The 18,084-nt window shown below is 50.3% G+C and overlaps 1 protein-coding gene across 25 annotated transcripts in view; it reads left to right on the top strand.

The window, feature by feature from the left end:
* NDST2 (N-deacetylase and N-sulfotransferase 2) overlaps positions 1 to 18,084 on the top strand; it is a 242,065-nt gene that overhangs the window by 211,663 nt on the left and 12,318 nt on the right. For all 25 annotated transcript variants that reach the window (XM_042850140.2, XM_065551504.1, XM_042850138.2 and 22 more), the window contains 6 exons: positions 5,578 to 5,665; positions 6,036 to 6,190; positions 7,745 to 7,930; positions 8,585 to 8,713; positions 17,014 to 17,196; positions 17,985 to 18,081. In XM_042850140.2, the coding sequence (XP_042706074.1) occupies positions 5,578 to 5,665; positions 6,036 to 6,190; positions 7,745 to 7,930; positions 8,585 to 8,713; positions 17,014 to 17,196; positions 17,985 to 18,081 (838 nt within the window). The remainder of the gene's footprint in view (positions 1 to 5,577; positions 5,666 to 6,035; positions 6,191 to 7,744; positions 7,931 to 8,584; positions 8,714 to 17,013; positions 17,197 to 17,984; positions 18,082 to 18,084) is intronic.

Genomic DNA, 18,084 nt, shown 5'->3' with positions numbered 1-18,084 from the left:
CCTCACACAGAATTCCTAACCCCCATAGAAGGGGCTGTGTCTGTGCACCAGCAGCATCAGGAGTTTGTAGTGATTGTTGGTGTATTCTTCTGCAGAGCCAGCAGTGGGAGCTTGCAAACTTTGTTTTAAAAGGGTCACACCAAGATGGGGGCTTTTCTTTTAATTTCTTTCCAATGTTTTTTTTTAAGTAAATATTTAGGGCCCTAGGATAATTTTTAAAGCCCCCCCCCAGTTGTGAGGGTAATTAATTGCAGGCCCAAGTGATAGAATTTAGACATCCTCTTGAGTGCATACAAATCTGGGTGGTGGAATTTAGGTATCCATTGCTTGTGCCTGCAGTTTTGTTCTCTCAGCTGATTACTGGATTACTAAATTACAGGCTGGATTGAGACATCTGAAAAATCAGTCCTTAGAATCTGGAGGACATTCTCCATCAGATTATAGCAATTGTAAGGTAGGTTGGATCTAGACTGGCCTGGCGAGTTAATGGTAGTGAGCTGCACTTGAATCCCAGTCTCTTGTTTCCTGGAGCCAGCACTGCTTGTTAGCCAACAGTGGTCCTTTTGGCCAGCTAAAGGGCAGGATTATTACATTCCAGTAGGAGCCTTTGAATGGTGGTAAATAGAGGATATCAAATAGAGATACTCAGAGCTCTCCAAGGGATTCAGAGCAAAAATAAGGCTAGGTCTGAGTTTGCTGGAATCCAGAGGAGGTTTTCTGGTCTGTGGTCAGGCTGCTGAAAAGAAGAGCCAGGACCACAGGTAGGCTCCCCCTTTCCCACCAGCTGAGGAAGCTGGCAGTTTCTTGGGGGTAGAGGGCGATTAGCAGACTAAGTTCAGTGTCATGTGAGCTGAGTTTGGGGCTGAGGACCTGCCTGCAGTTGTCTGGTTACTTCATGTACTAGTAAATATAACACTGTGCCCTTCTCTGGCACCTTTCCTCCAAGCATCTCAGAGCACTTTCCACATAATAATGAACTACACCTCACAGCACCCCTAAGAGGTGAGTATAGGAAGGGAAAATAAACTGAGCGAGTGGCAGGGATGGGACTAGAGCCCAGGTCTCCTGCCTGCCAGTCCTCACACACTCTCCCTTCCATTACAAACACCATCTTCCCCCCACACTCAGCTTTCCTGACTAGGGTATCAGTTCATCAGGAGAAGGTTGGAGGAATTTTCACTGCAGGCCCTGGTTGGTTCCTATCATTTCTCTTCTCCTGCCCAGCAGTTAGCTGTGTGAGTGGGATTGAACCTGTGTGGTGCTGTTTTCTGAGTGAGCTCTTACGAAGGACCAGTAATCCGTAGAAGATCTAGCACATCATTAAGAACAGACTTGCCCAGAAAGCAGCATAATACTCTCCGTAGTCTGAGTTCCTGGGCTCCCTTTGCCCCACCTCTTCCCCAGGGTGCCTCTCTCTAAGCAGTAGACTTGCTGCCCACTCTGAAGCAGGGTTATTTAGGATTTATTAGCTGACAGAAGGGTTGTCCTGGTAACCCAAGCCAGCCTTTAAACTTCCCTCTGCAGAGGAATGTTAAGCTCCTTAGCCTCCTCTCTGCTCTCTCACCTTCCCAGCAAACAGGAGTAGCTGGAGACCGCTTTCACTCCCACAAAGAAAGGAGGGTGGCTCTGGAGATGGTAATAAAGATGGAGCTTTTCACAGCTAGCAGCGAGTAGCACAGGAACTGCCTCCCCTTGTTCATTTGGTTGGTGTGACCGAAAGCTGTTGCTCTGAACCATGTGTAGCCTTTAGCCCCAGAACAGCCAGGCTGAATCTTTCCAAAGCACTGGATGAACTTAGGGCTTATCTACACTACAGGTTATGTCGCTCAAGGCTGTGAATCAGCCACCCCCAAGTGACGTGAGTTACACCGACCTCAGCGTCGGTGTGGTCAGTGCTATGTCTCCTGCTGACACACTCGCGAAGGTGGTTTTATATTATGCTGACAGGAGAGCTCTCTCCAATCGACATAGGGCATCTTCACCAGACATGGTGCAGCTGCACCGCTCTAGCGCTTCTAGTGTAAACTAGCCCTTACAATAGGTTCCAGAAGCAGGGCCGGCTCTGGCTTTTTTGCTGCCCCAGGCAAAAAAGCCTCCCGCTGCCGCCCCCCCCCCCCCCCTCAGTGCGGCAGGGGACGGCACCGAGCCTGGCCTTGGGCCCGCTCTCCCCGACGGGCCAGAGCGCCGGAGGGAGGGCGGCGAGCCCGCCGCGGCTCTGCTGGCGGCCGGAGCGCCGGGAGGAGGGCGCAGAGCCCGGCCGGGGCTCCGCTCTCCCCGGCGGCCAGAGCGCCGGGAGGAGGGCGCAGAGCCCGGCCGGGGCTCCACTCTCCCCGGTGGCCAGAGTGCCGGGGGGAGGGCGGCGAGCCCTGCCGGGGCTCCACTCTCCCCGGCAGCCGGAGTCGGAGCGCCGCGCCGCCCCCCTCCAGGTGCCGCCCCAAGCACAAGCTTGGTGGGCTGGTGCCTGGAGCCAGCCATGTCCAGAAGATGCCGTAGGCCATGTTTCCCCAACGCATCGGTTCCCTTGGGGGATTAGGAATGGGATAGTCCCATGAGCACAGTGGGGATTGGAGCCTAGCCTCTACTGTTGTTCTTACCTTTTGTCCCAGGCTCATTACTCATTTGTTGCCGTTGACATCTGAGTGAGGAGGGGGAGCTGAAATTTCTGGCCTTTTGTGCTGGGAGAGAGGCCAGCAGCCCCTTGACCAGAAAGGAGTTGGGTGGCTGGGTTAGTGCAGGCTCTTGGACAGCTTCAAGCGCATCATTGGCACTCCAGAAATAATCAATATGGTGATGATGATCAGCACCCTGCCCTGTGTCACCAGACAGCACTAAGAGCCCATTTCCTTCCTCCTCTTAGCTCTCACCAAGACGCACATGCATGCAAGAGGGGAGGAGGAATTTTTCCCAGCCCAGTGAATACAGTTTATAGGTTTGCACTGAAGAGCTCATGCTGGAGGGCTCAGATAATAAACTCCTACATCTTCCAGCACTCCCACTCCCTCTCCAAGGGATGTGTGCGCACAGCAGGTGGGAAGAGACAGAAATTCATTCTCTCTGCCAGTCAGCATGAGCTACTGAATTAGTGGCACAGGCACTGCGCACTAGGCATCCCTTGGAAATAACTATAATTGCAGTGATTTGCATGCATGCCAGTTGGTTACTAAATGCGTGGTCCCTCCAATGCCCCAAGAGTATGGGTTTGTGGATGTGATTTTTACCAGCTGGAGACCAGTGTGCCTTACCAATGTCCCATGTGGCATGAGCCATGTTGGGGCACCCCGATGTACTCTCCAACACTCCTAGGAACTTGTGAAATGTTGCTGATGCAGGGAGATCTTCCTCTCTGTGCCTGTGGCCCAGAGGAGCTGTGCGCATGCTCCATGTGGCCACCTCGCTGTGCATTAGCATTTAGCCCAAATCTGCTATTGCTAGGTTACCACCTTCACCTTGGTGCAGTCGCTGATCCGTCACTTTTTAGAAAAACTATGAAAATGTAAATAACTGCTTGGGACTAGGCCATCTCCGTCACCAGGCAGCTCCTAATTCACCAGCTCCAGCACTCCTGCCTGGTCCCTGTTGATTTCTTAATCACTTAATGCACTGAGAGGGAGCTTCATGATCATTGGGCTCAACGGGTAGTGATCAATGGCTCCATGTCTAGTTGGCAGCTGGTATCAAGCAGAGTGCCCCAAGAGTTGGTCCTGGGGCTGGTTTTGCTCAATATCCTCATTAATGAGCTGGAGGATGGCATGGACTGCACCCTCAGCAAGATTGCAGATGATACTAAACTGGGAGGAGTGGTAGATACGCTGGAGGGTAGGGATAGGATACAGAGAGACCTAGACAAATTAGAGGATTGGGCCAAAAGAAATCTGATGAGGTTCAGCAAGGACAAGTGCAGAGTCCTGCACTTAGGACGGAAGAATCCCATGCACTGCTACAGATTAGGGACTGAGTGGCTAGGCAGCAGTTCTGCAGAAAAGGACCTAGGGGTTACAGTGGACAAGAAGTTGGATATGAGTCTACAGTGTGCCCTTGTTGCCAAGAAGGCTAACAGCATTTTGGCCTGTATAAGTAGGGGCATTGCCAGCAGATTGAGAGACATGATCATTCCCCTCTATTCGGCATTGGTGAGGCCTCATCTGGAGTACTGTTTCCAGTTTTGGGCCCCACACTACGGGAAGGATGTGGAAAAATTGGAAAGAGTCCAGTGGAGGACAACAAAAATGATTAGGGGGCTAGAGCACATGACTTATGAGGAGAGTCTGAGGGCACTGGGATTGTTTAGTCTGCAGAAGAGAAGAATGAGGGGGGATTTGATAGCTGCTTTCAACTACCTGAAAGGGGGATCCGAAGAGGATGGATCTAGACTGTTCTCAGTGGTACCAGATGACAGAACAAGGAGTAACGGTCTCAAGTTGTAGTGGGGGAGGTTTAGGTTGGATATTAGGAAAAACTTTTTCACTAGGAGGGTGGTGAAGCACTGGAATGGGTTACCTAGGGGGGCTTGTCACTGGGATGATTTAGTTGGGGATTGGTCCTGCTTTGAGCAGTGTTGGACTAGATGACCTCCTGAGGTCCCTTCCAACCCTGATATTCTATGACATGTATTTTCTTGACACTCTTGTCTAACAGAATTTATTTTCCCCCAGTAAGAAACTGAATTAAATACCTTGCCCGTATCTATGATTCTCTAAAGCACTTAGCCGGTGGCAGGGTCACCTGGGAGGGGCCTGCCCCAGCAGTATATGTATATCCAGTAACCCGTCACGAGCGATGCTGTGAGCTCTGGGTCCCTTTTAAAGCAGAGAGCACTCCCTTATGTTCATCCCTGCAGCAGCACTGAATTCTCCCCCTTTGTCTCTCCACCCTCAAGAGCCCGACCCAGCAGAGTGCACAGAAACTTGCCTTCCATTAGTCTGCTCTGGGGTGAGAACTCAACAACATGGTCCCGGCCAGCTTAGGAGGGGAGCCTTGATGTTGGGTCTGAGACGCCTTAAGAAGCTGCAATGGGGAGGTGGGATTTGCTGCCCTTCTGTGTCTCAGAACAGGCATTTCACATCCATTTCAGTGGTTTTGAGACCGTGGACAAGGGGGCATCACTTGACTGTGGCCTTTGGGCTGACATGGTCGTGCAGGAGACAAGACTAGACTCCATGTAATGGAGCGTAGTCCATCCCTCACCTAGAGAAGTGGGATAGGGTCCCTCTGGGTGGGATTGAGGAAATTCCTCTGTTGCATGGTCCTGCTTCATGGTTCACTCCAGGGCAGTGGTTTTCAACCTATTTATCATTGTGGGCCGCATATGCAGCTCTCTCTGTGCTATGTGGGCCGCATCCACACAATATATAAAATATCAGTATGGCCCTGAGGATGTCACATGGGCTGCAGCTGTGTGCTGATTGGGCCGCGGATTCAGAACCACTGCTGCAGGGGCTACGGTGCCTTGCCACAATGGAGGACAACAGGATTCCATGCTACTCTACCTCCTTCCAGATCTGAACTGGACGCAGCAAAGCAGAGATGTGACTGAGCAATTGAATATGAATCTTTCTTTCTCCCGTTCCATTTGAACAGGCTCTCCTGAACACTCAGAACAAGCTGAGAACATTAGTCCCCAATTTCACTTTCAACTTGGGCTTCTCTGGGAAATTCTACCACACAGGTAAGCTCCTTCCACCCACCTAACATTCCCCTGAGTCTGTGTCCTCTGGTTGCAGTGTCCCATAGTGTAGCACAGCTCCTCAACAGCGTATTGGAGTGCTGGGAACAGCCTGTGGTTCTAAAATGCTGTCTGTCTGATCGAATCATTTCCTTCAGCTCTTGTGAACTGAGCATAGTGGGGCTGCCTCCAGCAGGATGGTGGTATCGGCAGCAGTGTGTGTGTGTGTGTGTGTGTGTAAGTAAGTAAGTAAGTAAGTAAGTAAAACTAATGCAGGATGTCTCTGGGCACTGCCAGTGTTGAATTACAAGAGATTAGCTACTGCCTCAGGTCACTGACCACCCTCCTGCTATGGACCTTCTGCTCCCTGCAGGTACAGATGAGGAAGATGAAGGTGATGACATGCTACTTAAACACAGGAAGGAGTTCTGGTGGTTCCCGCACATGTGGAGTCACATGCAGCCTCACCTCTTCCACAACGTCACCGTGTTGGCTGAGCAAATGAAGCTCAACAAGCAATTTGCGCTGGTAAGAGGTGACGTCGATAGTCCATGGGCTCATTCACTTTGCTTCAAAATCCCAAAGCATCCACCCGGGAATGGGTGCTTGGCTCCTGCTGAGCCCAGGCACTAATGTGGTATTCCTGGTGGATTGAAAAGCTGAGTGTGAATCCCTGGCCTGGTGCATGGTCCCTACTGCCTGAAAGTATTACACCAAGCATTAGTGCCCAGGGGAACGTGTGTCCTGGTACTTGTGCACCAGTGTGTGGTTCCTACTACATTACAAAGCATGGCTCCCAACGCAGTGCTGGGGGTGGGCATGGGGCACTGACTGCTGAGTCATTCTGGTGCTACTTCTACTATCCAATTCAAAGTATGGTACAAACTCAGACTATAAAGAAGCATTTCCTGCTCTGTCCTTATTGCTTCATTGAGGTTTTTCAGGGGGCTACATGCCATTACCCTCAACTGATCAGTAGCATAGGGTGCTCAAGGTTGGAATACTGGCCTCCCAGAGTCTCACTTCAGTTTAAGGGAAGTTCCCTGTTGTCAAGTGGAGGGAGAGGACCATCTGGAAAGTCCTGGGCTGCTGGGGCCACTATGCTTAATACTCACAGCACAGGGCATGGGGGTGAAACATCTTCTGCAGATTCCTTTGAAAACAAGCCTCTCTTCAGCCCATGCTATGGGTTTATTAGTTATAAGCCAAGCCCCATTGGAGTAAGAGTCTGTTGTTTCATGCCCAGGTCACTGGACCTCTTGACCCTGGGTAACATGGGTTCTCCTAACTTCAGAGCACAGCTACCACAGTGCTATAACGACAGTTCACCTCTTTTCTTCCCTGCTTAAATATCTGATTTTATTTTCTTTCAGACACAGGCCCAGAAACGTGACCGCCCATTGCAAAGAGATACAAAACTCAGAGAGCAATTAAACACACAATATAGAATACCCTAGCCAATGAGCTTGACAGGCTGTGACTCCGTCAGGGGGCCCCGGTGTATTGTAAACCACCACGGCAAAGGTGTCCTAATTCCTGTCATTACCAGAACCATTAAATGAAGTTCTAACCACAAAATTCAAATTTTTCCTGTTGATTTGGTGTAATACCTGGCTCCAAGTCCCCGATCCACTCTGCACAGCCCTCTTGCTCCCTGCTGCCTCTAGCATTTCTCTCTCGAAGACAGAGCCAAGTTGCATCTTCCCTTCCCTCCACACTTGGCAGGCATGGTTTTGCTTTTCTGCTCTGGTAACGTTCCTCTGGACAGCATAGGAGCGGGATTTGCCTCTTCAGTGGCACTGATTGGTTTGGCCATTGTGACTGATGGGGCTGAGGTCAGGCTGGTGAATTAGTCCTGTTCGTCACAGCTCCAAGTGACCCGTGGCTGTTGAGTAGCTGCTGCGGTGCTGAATGCCCTGGTTGATGTATAAGCACCTTTGCTACCTGTATGGATAGATTCTGGCAGCACTCCGAGCTTCCCATTTCACACAGGGTCCCCGGGGAGACTGCTCGCACTGCTGTGGTTCTCATTAAAGACAATGGGGAGTTAAATACTGAGCGAAAGCTGTGTTCTGCTTCCAGGAACATGGGATCCCCACGGACTTGGGCTATGCTGTGGCCCCCCATCATTCTGGAGTTTATCCCATCCATACACAGCTCTATGAGGCCTGGAAATCCGTCTGGGGCATCCAGGTGACCAGCACTGAGGAGTATCCCCACCTGCGACCCGCCCGGTACCGGCGAGGGTTCATCCATAACAGCATCATGGTGAGTGGTTACCAGCTGGGAGAGTGGAGCCCTTTGGGTTAGTTCTGGGAGGAGCTATGGCGGCAGTCAGCTGAGGGAGGCTTCTAGGTGACCAGTGCTGAGAAGCTCCACCCAGTACCTTGAGTGCTGAACCTTCCCGAAACCATCCATCAAAGCTAAGGAAGAGCCCGTTGTTGTGCTTCTGTGGTCAGAGTCAGTGCAGTGCAGAGGCTACCGTATGTGAGGTTTTAGAATGAAAACTCCCAAATGCCAGCAAGTACATGTCTACAAAGCCATGCATCCCGGGCCCATGAAAGCACCATCTCTGCAGGAGCCAACTCTTCCTCTTCAGACTCCAGGGCTCTTTCCGAGGAGGCACGTCTGCAGCACCTGCCCTGACCTGTGTTTTGGATGGATGGGTCGGCCCCTGTGGGAATGTGGTGGAGAACCATGCACACTAGCATGAAGCTGAGATCCCACTAACCCCCTGCGCCATTACTCAGAGCAGGATGAGCAAGTGAATGAGGGGAATGTCTGAATCCTGTAAATCTGTGATGCTCTGGGTCCCTCGCTCGTGGTGTCCTCTCCAGGTCATTCTGTAGGGTGCTGCCTCGACACACCCATGCACATGCTCTCAGCCTCCTCTCTAATGTTCCCTCTCTCTGGCTCCACTAGGTGCTGCCTCGACAGACGTGTGGGCTTTTTACTCACACCATCTTCTACAACGAATATCCTGGGGGCTCCAAGGAGTTGGACAAAAGCATTCGGGGTGGTGAACTCTTCCTGACTGTGCTTCTGAACCCAGTAAGCTTGCCAGCGTGGAAAGCAAGGCCCATTATCAGTGTCCATGGAGAGTGCGGGGGTGGAAGCTCTCATATGCAAGGTTTGCCTAGAGTGGGAGAGCGAGAGCTGGGGGAAGGGTGGGGCAGCCGCTCACCTGGACAGAGAAGGCTAAAGCAGCCCTTGCTACTTAGGGGGATTCTTGGCAAACCCTGCTGCCCTTTTGTCCCCTATCAATTCATATCAGATATCAGGGTCAGCCAGAGCAAACCTCCTCAAGCACAGGATTGGAAGAAGGGGCTGGCGTGCTGAGCCCAGCCAGATGCTGGAGCTCCTCTCACACGTGCTGCAGTCTTCCCCCAACGAATTGCAGAGCCAAAAGTCCTTGGCTCCCTTTATTGGTTTGTGCATCTGGCTGCATTTGGCTTGTCTCCAGGTGCTGTGACAAATCCTCCTCTGGGCTTTCGTTGCTAGGGTGTATCTCCCCACCCCCCATATCCATTTCCTTGAAACTTGGATACATGTGAAACAGTTTTTCCTGTGATGCTGCTGTCTTGCCTGAGGCATTTTCAGGAGCTCCAGGTCTGATGCAGCTCTTTCCTGCCCCCCTCTACCCCTCCCCCCCCCCCCCCCCCCCCCCAGTCACTGCCTGGCTCCAGCAAACTCCTGAGTAATGCACTGTCTTTGCACTCTCCAGTCTCTTCCCAGCTTTCTGCTGCGGATGGTAGCTGGGGGCTTTCCCACCTCTGTTTTTTTAAATCCAGAGAAATAAACAGAGAGACGGTGGCTCAGACTGTCAGGTTCAGAAAATTGAGAAGGAGGCAGCCGAAGGGGCCTTGCATTTCCTAGTCCATCCCTCTGTCTATCACTCCCTTCCTAAACTTCCCAGACATTCTCTTTCCTTACAGATACCTAGTGAGTGTGTCAAAGCAAGATGTTCCCCTTTCTCATTGGTCTCGGGTCCAAAGATCTTCCCTAATTTCCTTTCAGAGTAACAGCCGTGTTAGTCTGTATCTGCAAAAAGAAGAACAGGAGTACTTGTGGCACCTTAGAGACTAACAAATTTATTAAAGCATAAGCTTTTGTGGACTACAGCCCACTTCTTCAGATGCATATAGAATGGAACATATATTGAGGAGATATATATACACATATACAGAGAGCATAAACAGGTGGGAGTTGTCTTACCAACTCTGAGAGGCCAATTAATTAAGAGAAAAAAAAAACTTTTGAAGTGATAATCAAGCTAGCCGAGTACAGACAGTTTGATAATAAGTGTGAGAGTACTTACAAGGGGAGATAGAGTCAATGTTTGTAATGGCTCAGCCATTCCCAGTCCTTATTCAAACCGGAGTTGATTGTGTCTAGTTTGCATATCAATTCTAGCTCACCAGTCTCTCTTTGGAGTCTGTTTTTGAAGTTTTTCTGTTGTAATATAGCCACCCGCAGGTCTGTCACTGAATGACCAGACAGGTTAAAGTGTTCTCCCACTGGTTTTTGAGTATTTTGATTCCTGATGTCAGATTTGTGTCCATTAATTCTTTTGCATAGAGACTGTCCGGTTTGGCCAATGTACATGGCAGAGGGGCATTGCTGGCACATGATGGCATATATCACATTGGTAGATGTGCAGGTGAACGAGCCCCTGATGGTATGGCTGATGTGATTAGGTCCTATGATGATGTCACTTGAATAGATATGTGGACAGAGTTGGCATCGGGGTTTGTTACAAGGATAGGTTCCTGGGTTAGTGGTTTTGTTCAGTGATGTGTGGTTGCTGGTGAGTATTTGCTTTAGGTTGGGGGGTTGTCTGTAAGCGAGGACAGGTCTGTCTCCCAAGATCTGTGAGAGTAAAGGATCATCTTTCAGGATAGGTTGTAGATCTCTGATGATGCGCTGGAGAGGTTTTAGTTGGGGGCTGAAGGTGACAGCTAGTGGTGTTCTGTTATTTTCTTTGTTGGGCCTGTCTTGTAGGAGGTGACTTCTGGGTACTCGTCTGGCTCTGTCAATCTGTTTTTTCACTTCAGCAGGTGGGTATTGTAGTTTTAAGAATGCTTGATAGAGATCTTGTAGGTGCTTGTCTCTATCCGAGGGATTGGAGCAAATGCGGTTATATCTTAGAGCTTGGGTCCAGATGATGAAGATGTCATCAATGTAGCGTAAGTAGAGTAGGGGCATTAGGGGACGAGAGCTAAGGAAGCGTTGTTCTAAGTCAGCCATAAAAATGTTGGCATATTGTGGGGCCATGCGGGTACCCATAGCAGTGCCGCTGACTTGAAGGTATATATTGTCCCCAAATGTGAAATAGTTGTGGGTGAGGACAAAATCACAAAGTTCAGCCACCAGGTTACAGTATCACAGGTTCACCAGGAACAGTATCCCTGATAATGTCACAGCTAACCTGGTGACCGCTACACTTACCTACATGCCTCCAGCTTCCATCCAGGACACACCACACGATCCATTGTCTACAGCCAAGCTCTAAGATATAACCGCATTTGCTCCAATCCCTCGGATAGAGACAAGCACCTACAAGATCTCTATCAAGCATTCTTAAAACTACAATACCCACCTGCTGAAGTGAAAAAACAGATTGACAGAGCCAGACGAGTACCCAGAAGTCACCTCCTACAAGACAGGCCCAACAAAGAAAATAACAGAACACCACTAGCTGTCACCTTCAGCCCCCAACTAAAACCTCTCCAGCGCATCATCAGAGATCTACAACCTATCCTGAAAGATGATCCTTTACTCTCACAGATCTTGGGAGACAGACCTGTCCTCGCTTACAGACAACCCCCCAACCTAAAGCAAATACTCACCAGCAACCACACATCACTGAACAAAACCACTAACCCAGGAACCTATCCTTGTAACAAACCCCGATGCCAACTCTGTCCACATATCTATTCAAGTGACATCATCATAGGACCTAATCACATCAGCCATACCATCAGGGGCTCGTTCACCTGCACATCTACCAATGTGATATATGCCATCATGTGCCAGCAATGCCCCTCTGCCATGTACATTGGCCAAACCGGACAGTCTCTATGCAAAAGAATTAATGGACACAAATCTGACATCAGGAATCAAAATACTCAAAAACCAGTGGGAGAACACTTTAACCTGTCTGGTCATTCAGTGACAGACCTGCGGGTGGCTATATTACAACAGAAAAACTTCAAAAACAGACTCCAAAGAGAGACTGGTGAGCTAGAATTGATATGCAAACTAGACACAATCAACTCCGGTTTGAATAAGGACTGGGAATGGCTGAGCCATTACAAACATTGACTCTATCTCCCCTTGTAAGTACTCTCACACTTATTATCAAACTGTCTGTACTCGGCTAGCTTGATTATCACTTCAAAAGTTTTTTTTTTCTCTTAATTAATTGGCCTCTCAGAGTTGGTAAGACAACTCCCACCTGTTTATGCTCTCTGTATATGTGTATATATATCTCCTCAATATATGTTCCATTCTATATGCATCCGAAGAAGTGGGCTGTAGTCCACAAAAGCTTATGCTCTAATAAATTTGTTAGTCTCTAAGGTGCCACAAGTACTCCTGTTCTTCTTTTTCCTAATTTCCTTTGTTAAACTTAAACCAGTTTACTCCCCCTGTCCCCTAGAAGTGTCCTGTCTTGGTATGGGTATTATTATCCAGTCAGAGTTATTGTGTTTTCCACCCCTATAACCAGCCTCACAGCTTAAGGGAAACCATCATTATTACTCTCATCTTCTCTCATAAATTCATCATTCTCTGGTCCCTTGGATCATTTCAGCTCATCTTTCCTTCCCTTCCCTACCCCAGAGCCTGCACTGGGAGTGAGGGCACCGCTGGGCCAAAAGCCTTGCTGAAATCCAGAGATCACAATCCACTGGGCTCCCCCTCTCTATCCAAGAGGGCAGTTTTGTTATGTAAAAAGTGGTGACCAGATGACTGTGTCCTAATGCGCAAAGCACCAACCCACGCTGGCTGTTCCCTCCTTCAGTCACCCGCAAACAGACTCCTGGCCTGTGGTTTCCAGTCAGTGGTGCAAGTAGAAATCATTTCTTGCTGGTACTGCACTTATGGGAGGGACACAAGGGGGGGCACGTGACCTCCTCACATGACCCTCCATATGATTCCGCCCAGCCCAGGGCCCCCTTGCTCTCTCCCTGTGTCCTCTGACACCCCCCTTTGTACATACAGACATCAACATGCTTAACTACTCACTTCCCCACAAATATGTAATATTCGGTTTGTTTATATGGAATATGGGAGTTGGGTGAGGAGCCATTTCAGCATATGTCTTGACTTATTAAAAGACAAATTTTAAATAGAACTGTATCCTAAACTGCTTTATGGTACTGCACCCAAACATTGCATTTCAATGGGTGATTCAACTTCCTTTATAGGAACAAACTCCTGAAACTCTTACCAGTCTACAAAAGTGGTCCATAGCCATGCAAATAATCCCATTGTCTTCAATGGGATTGATCAAATGATTAAGGGTTTACAGAATTAGGTTCCAAGTTTGTAAATTGTTCTGGATGAAACTGACCATGCCTGAGCTGTCAGATCAGAAGGAGCTTCATTCGAATAAAGGTGGGCAGATGTGTGATAAGTCTTAGCTCCGTTGCTAAGATGAGGAACATATTTTCAGCAAAGTTCTTGGCAGATTCCTGAGGCAGCTGGTTTAAGACCGTCAGGGTCCGGCATTATAATCTTGATTTATAGTTCTCTCACCCACAAAGCTGGAAAATGAAGCATTTATTTTCTTTGTTTTGCTGCTCCAATTCCAGTTGACAAAATGCATGTTAGACTAGTTTGGCTGCAAAGAAGAATTCTGTATACACTGGGGACAACACCTGATTTCTGTCAGGCTGCAGAACTGGGCTGACATCAGAATCCAAACATCCTCTGGTCAGTGCAGGCAGCACCTCCCTCTGACTTGGCTGGAGCGCAGCACTGTGGGAAATTCAGCCCTCTATTCAGCCACCTTCCTCCTGTTTAGCTCAGCTCTGGTGCTAGAGGCAGGGTTGGGAGTGTAATGATAAATTCTTATAACACACGCTGGGTCCCTGACACGATCACAGGCTGTGACTGACCCACCAATAATGTAACTGTTCCTGTAACCCACTGGTCAGTGTGTGTTACACAGCCTGCTGTACCTGCTCCACAGCCCCAGCCTGGCTTTCTAGCTCAAGCTGTAAAGATTCCTGCTTTCAGCTCTGAAGTCAGGTTTTGGCCACGATTGAGGCCGTTACCTTTACACAGCCAGCAAATCCACCTACGTTAACAGTTGTCATCGCCTTATCTGTCCCCTTCAGCAGGAGATACACAAGCCTGTGTCTAGAGAGTCAGTCTTTGTATCATCGGCATCACTCTGGACAGGCTCAGTTCTGTAGCTCACTGCCTCGCGGTCTGTCAGATTATCTGGTGCCCTCAGTGTGGTATAAGGTGAACTCCACCCTTCCAAGAGCCCCGCTGTAGTACAGCCAGGCCTTGGCTGCCCACTGCAGGCACCGCCTTGGCATCTCTCAAGGGCTGTGGTGTCTTCTAGCAGATAAAACTGTCCCCTTGGCTTTGGCTCCCCACTGTAACTCTCTAGCCTCCTCTGAACCCCTTCAGTCTCTTCCTGTATTTGCACCTTTCCTTCTGCTGGGTATTTCTCCCTCATTTCCCTTCATCCCTGCAAGCAGAGGAGGGCTGTGCTATCAGCACATCTTCACTGCTCCTGTTTGCAGAGGGAGCCCAGAGCTTTGCTCTCCAACCCCAGTGATAGAGACATCTCAGTGTTTGGAGAAAGCCGCCAGCCCCGCATTGCGTCAGTGATCCATAGCAGACTGGGGGCACAGCATCTTTGCACTCCTCTGTGGTGCTTCCAGCCCGCCTGAGTGTGGCCCGCGTGCAGGAGTCCTGGGTGTATGGATAACTCTGCAGTGTCAACAGATGATGTTTGATCTTCTGACTAGTGAGCAAGCCTTAATTTCAGGAATGCCACGTGCCCTGGCTGTATTTCCTAGCAGCAGAAGGGGATGTTTCTGAGCACTTCTCACAGGCCCTTCTGTTCACACTACATGCCATTAAGGCCATTGCTGTACCCACAGCTGTTGCTTTATATTGCTAAAGACTCCCTCATCATCTATTCTCTGAACTCCAGGCTTCTCTGTCTACAGCTTCTTGTCAGGGCTGAGCAGGGGAGATAATGCCATGCTGCAGATGGGGGCTTACTGCCAAGCTAGTCATGGGTCAGTTGAGGGGCAGAGCTTGGTCATAGATTACATCAGCAGGTTCGCTCAGGGCTGTGTTGGCAGAACCAGACAGGGCAGGGCAGGCCACCAGAGCTGATCTGATGGGGCATGCATGTTATACTGTTACAAGACAGCCGGACTCAGTAGGAAGAGGAGGGCAGTGGCCCTGCAAAGTCCTGGTTGGCTTGGCTGGTTGCGATTCCTCTTGCTTGGGACCATTTATGGGCAATGATTTTACCAGAACTGGTCATGGCAGGCCTGGAGATTTGACTGCCCCTGTTGTATGCCACATTTGTCACGCAGGCAGTGTTCCGGGTGAGCAGGTGTGGTGATTGAATCCCCACCCGCAGTGCAGGAGGGCTGTGTCAGTGGTGAGGAAAGGGGTCATTGTGCAATGATCCCTGTCTATCAAGTGGCTCCGCAAGCAGTTGGAGAAATGGATGCTTTCTCCTGATGTACGGACAGCTACTCCTGAGCCTGTTCCTCTCACCTTGCCAGGTGGACCTGCTCCCCGAGCCTCACAGTGATTCGCCTCCAGCTTTCCAGCAGTGGGTGCCCACGTGATTGCCTAGGCCCCTCTTGCACCCTGGGGTGCTAAACCACCTGCTTCCTTCCCAGTGAGGAACTCTCCTGCTGTGCTGCTGACCTTTTGGCCTTGCAGCATTTGTGCCCGGTAGTGCGTTGGAGCCGTCAAAGCCGTGTGCAGAACTCGAGCTGGCAGCACTTTCAGCCGAGCGCTAAAATTCTTAACAGCAAACTATCTGGGGGACAAACGAATGCAATGACGGGAGTAGGCGGTTCAGCAAGGCAGGGTGAATGCACCAGCTCGTGCTGGCTGTAGGTCTGTGAGCGTCTCATACCAGCTCTGCAGAGTCCTGTAACCTGGTGGGCAGAAGGTGCCCTCCTGGGAGTTTAGGGAGGATATGCGTATGCCCCTGAGCTTTGGGAGGGTCCCATGCCCAAAAGTTGGCAAGAGGTTCAGCAGGGGGATGCCCACACCCCCAGGAGGACCTTTTGGTGGAGAATGTCTGTTCCCTCACCAGCAGCGTAAGGTCCTAGTGTATTTTTTAGTGGTTTAAAGAGTGAACCCAAGATTGTTCCTTACGCTGCTGGTGAGTCGAAGCTGGCTTCCCACAGACTCGGGATCTGGGATGCTCCTGTGAGATCATCCACTCTGCCCTGGATTGCTTCTGCCAGGACATTGCCTGACACCCAAAGCCAGCCTCAGCACTCCCCTGCCCAGCTCTGTGTCCCCTGCTCAAGCTGGCACATGCCGCAGCCAGTGCAGGGAGTGCCCTGCTCTCAGGGCTTGGCATCCCCTCTAACAATGGGAAGAGGAGGAAGAACTGAATTCCAGTTCTGAGCATACAGGAGATTCTGCTCCCAATTCCCTCCTGGACAGGGGCTTTCTAAGCTGTTGACTGCTTGAAAAGGGTCACTGTGGACAAATCACTACTTTGGCCTCAGCCCAGCGTCCAAAACTGTCCTGTGGTCACCTGGAATGTGGAGCCGTAGCTCGTTAAGGATGGGAATGTGTTTGACTTGTGAGTGTCCGGGTCTGGGGCTCCTAGGAGAGGTGAGTTGCTGTCTCTGGGAATGCACAGTGCACTTGCCGGGAGAGCTAGGACCAGGTAGCTAAGACCATGGTAGGCCCTGGCCCCACCAGTCAGTGTTTTTGTAAGGGCCGAACAGGGTCCCTGTTCCAACTGTCTGCAGCACTAGTATCTGCGCTGGGGCTTTGTCAGAGAACGCACTCTGATTCACACATGGTCTGCACTTGGGATTTCCCAGGACTAGTCCAATTGGGGCTATTTGGAAAATAACCCACTTCCCTCTCCCCGCGGTGCCCATTGTCTGGAGCAGAGGTGTGGATTGCAGAGCAGTAATCCAGGGGGCACAATATATTCTCTTGCCTTTGCCCCATAGCCTAGGAGAGATGCATATTTACCAGCTCAGATAGCCAGAGCAGACCTGGGAAGCCAGCAGCTTCTGTCTGGCGATGGGATGCAGAAGGGTGGCAGAGAGCAGGCTGGGATGACGCAGGGCTGACTTGTAAATGCTCCTTGTGTTCCCTGTTTGCAGATCAGCATCTTCATGACACACCTGTCTAACTATGGGAATGACCGGCTGGGGCTGTACACTTTTGAGAGCCTGGTCAAGTTTGTGCAGTGCTGGACCAACCTTCGCCTGCAGACTCTGCCTCCTGTCCAGCTAGCAAAGAAGTACTTTGAAATCTTTCCCCAGGAGAAGAACCCACTGTGGCAGGTGAGTAGGCTGTTCTGATCTCCCTTGGCCATTCGGGACTCCTCCCTGTGGCCTCTTGCAGGAGGCTGCTTTCTCTTTGGAAGGTACATGGAGAGGGAAGGGTTACCATGGTGACACTGCCACTCCAGTGCCCAGAAGGGTCGAACGTATGGCCGTGGGGTTTGGTCCTTGTTGCCTCGTTCCCCAGATCCCAAAGCTAGGACGTTGGGGGAAGGGAATGATGGGCCACGCTCCTGGTGTGAGCTGTGGAGACAGAGAGAGCTCTCATTGGCCTGGAGGGGGTCACTGTGGGGGGAGGAATGTCCGTGGGGCTGGAAGAGCTTGCAGGCATGTTAATGTGACTTATCCTGACATAATTTCACAGTATAGAATTCGTGTTGGTTAAATAAAAACATGCTTATTCCATTTCATCCCAGCACAGCAGCTCTCTGCATGTTAATGAGCAAATGAAATGAAGTGAAGGTGATGGACTTGTCAGTCTGCCAGAGCTGCTGTGCTGGGATGCAGCAGGGAAGGGATTGCTTCTCAGCCCAGCAGTGATGATGGGCCCACATCTTGGTTACTTTGGACAGGAATTGCGGGTAGCACTTTCAAAAGGGACCCTCCCTCCTAAATCACTTGGGTGCTTTGGAGGATGTTCCCGTGGCTTGGTCTGTGCAGTGCAGCGTGCCGGCATTCAGCGGAATGGGGATGTAGTTGTGAATTGTTCCTTGTGTGTTACGCTCTATCCGCAGGAGCCCTCATCAGCTTCCTCACTAATATTAAATCCTGTTCACTCTGTTGTGTAGAATCCCTGTGACGATAAGAGGCACAAGGATATCTGGTCCAAAGAGAAAACATGTGACCGGCTCCCCAAATTCCTTGTCGTTGGACCCCAGAAAACTGGTA

The sequence above is a fragment of the Chrysemys picta genome, chromosome 7 (genome assembly GCF_011386835.1).
Source record: "Chrysemys picta bellii isolate R12L10 chromosome 7, ASM1138683v2, whole genome shotgun sequence".
Taxonomy (NCBI): Eukaryota; Metazoa; Chordata; order Testudines; family Emydidae; genus Chrysemys; species Chrysemys picta.
The sequence above is the reverse complement of the archived record's forward strand: the minus strand, read 5'-3'. Positions and strand labels throughout refer to the sequence as shown.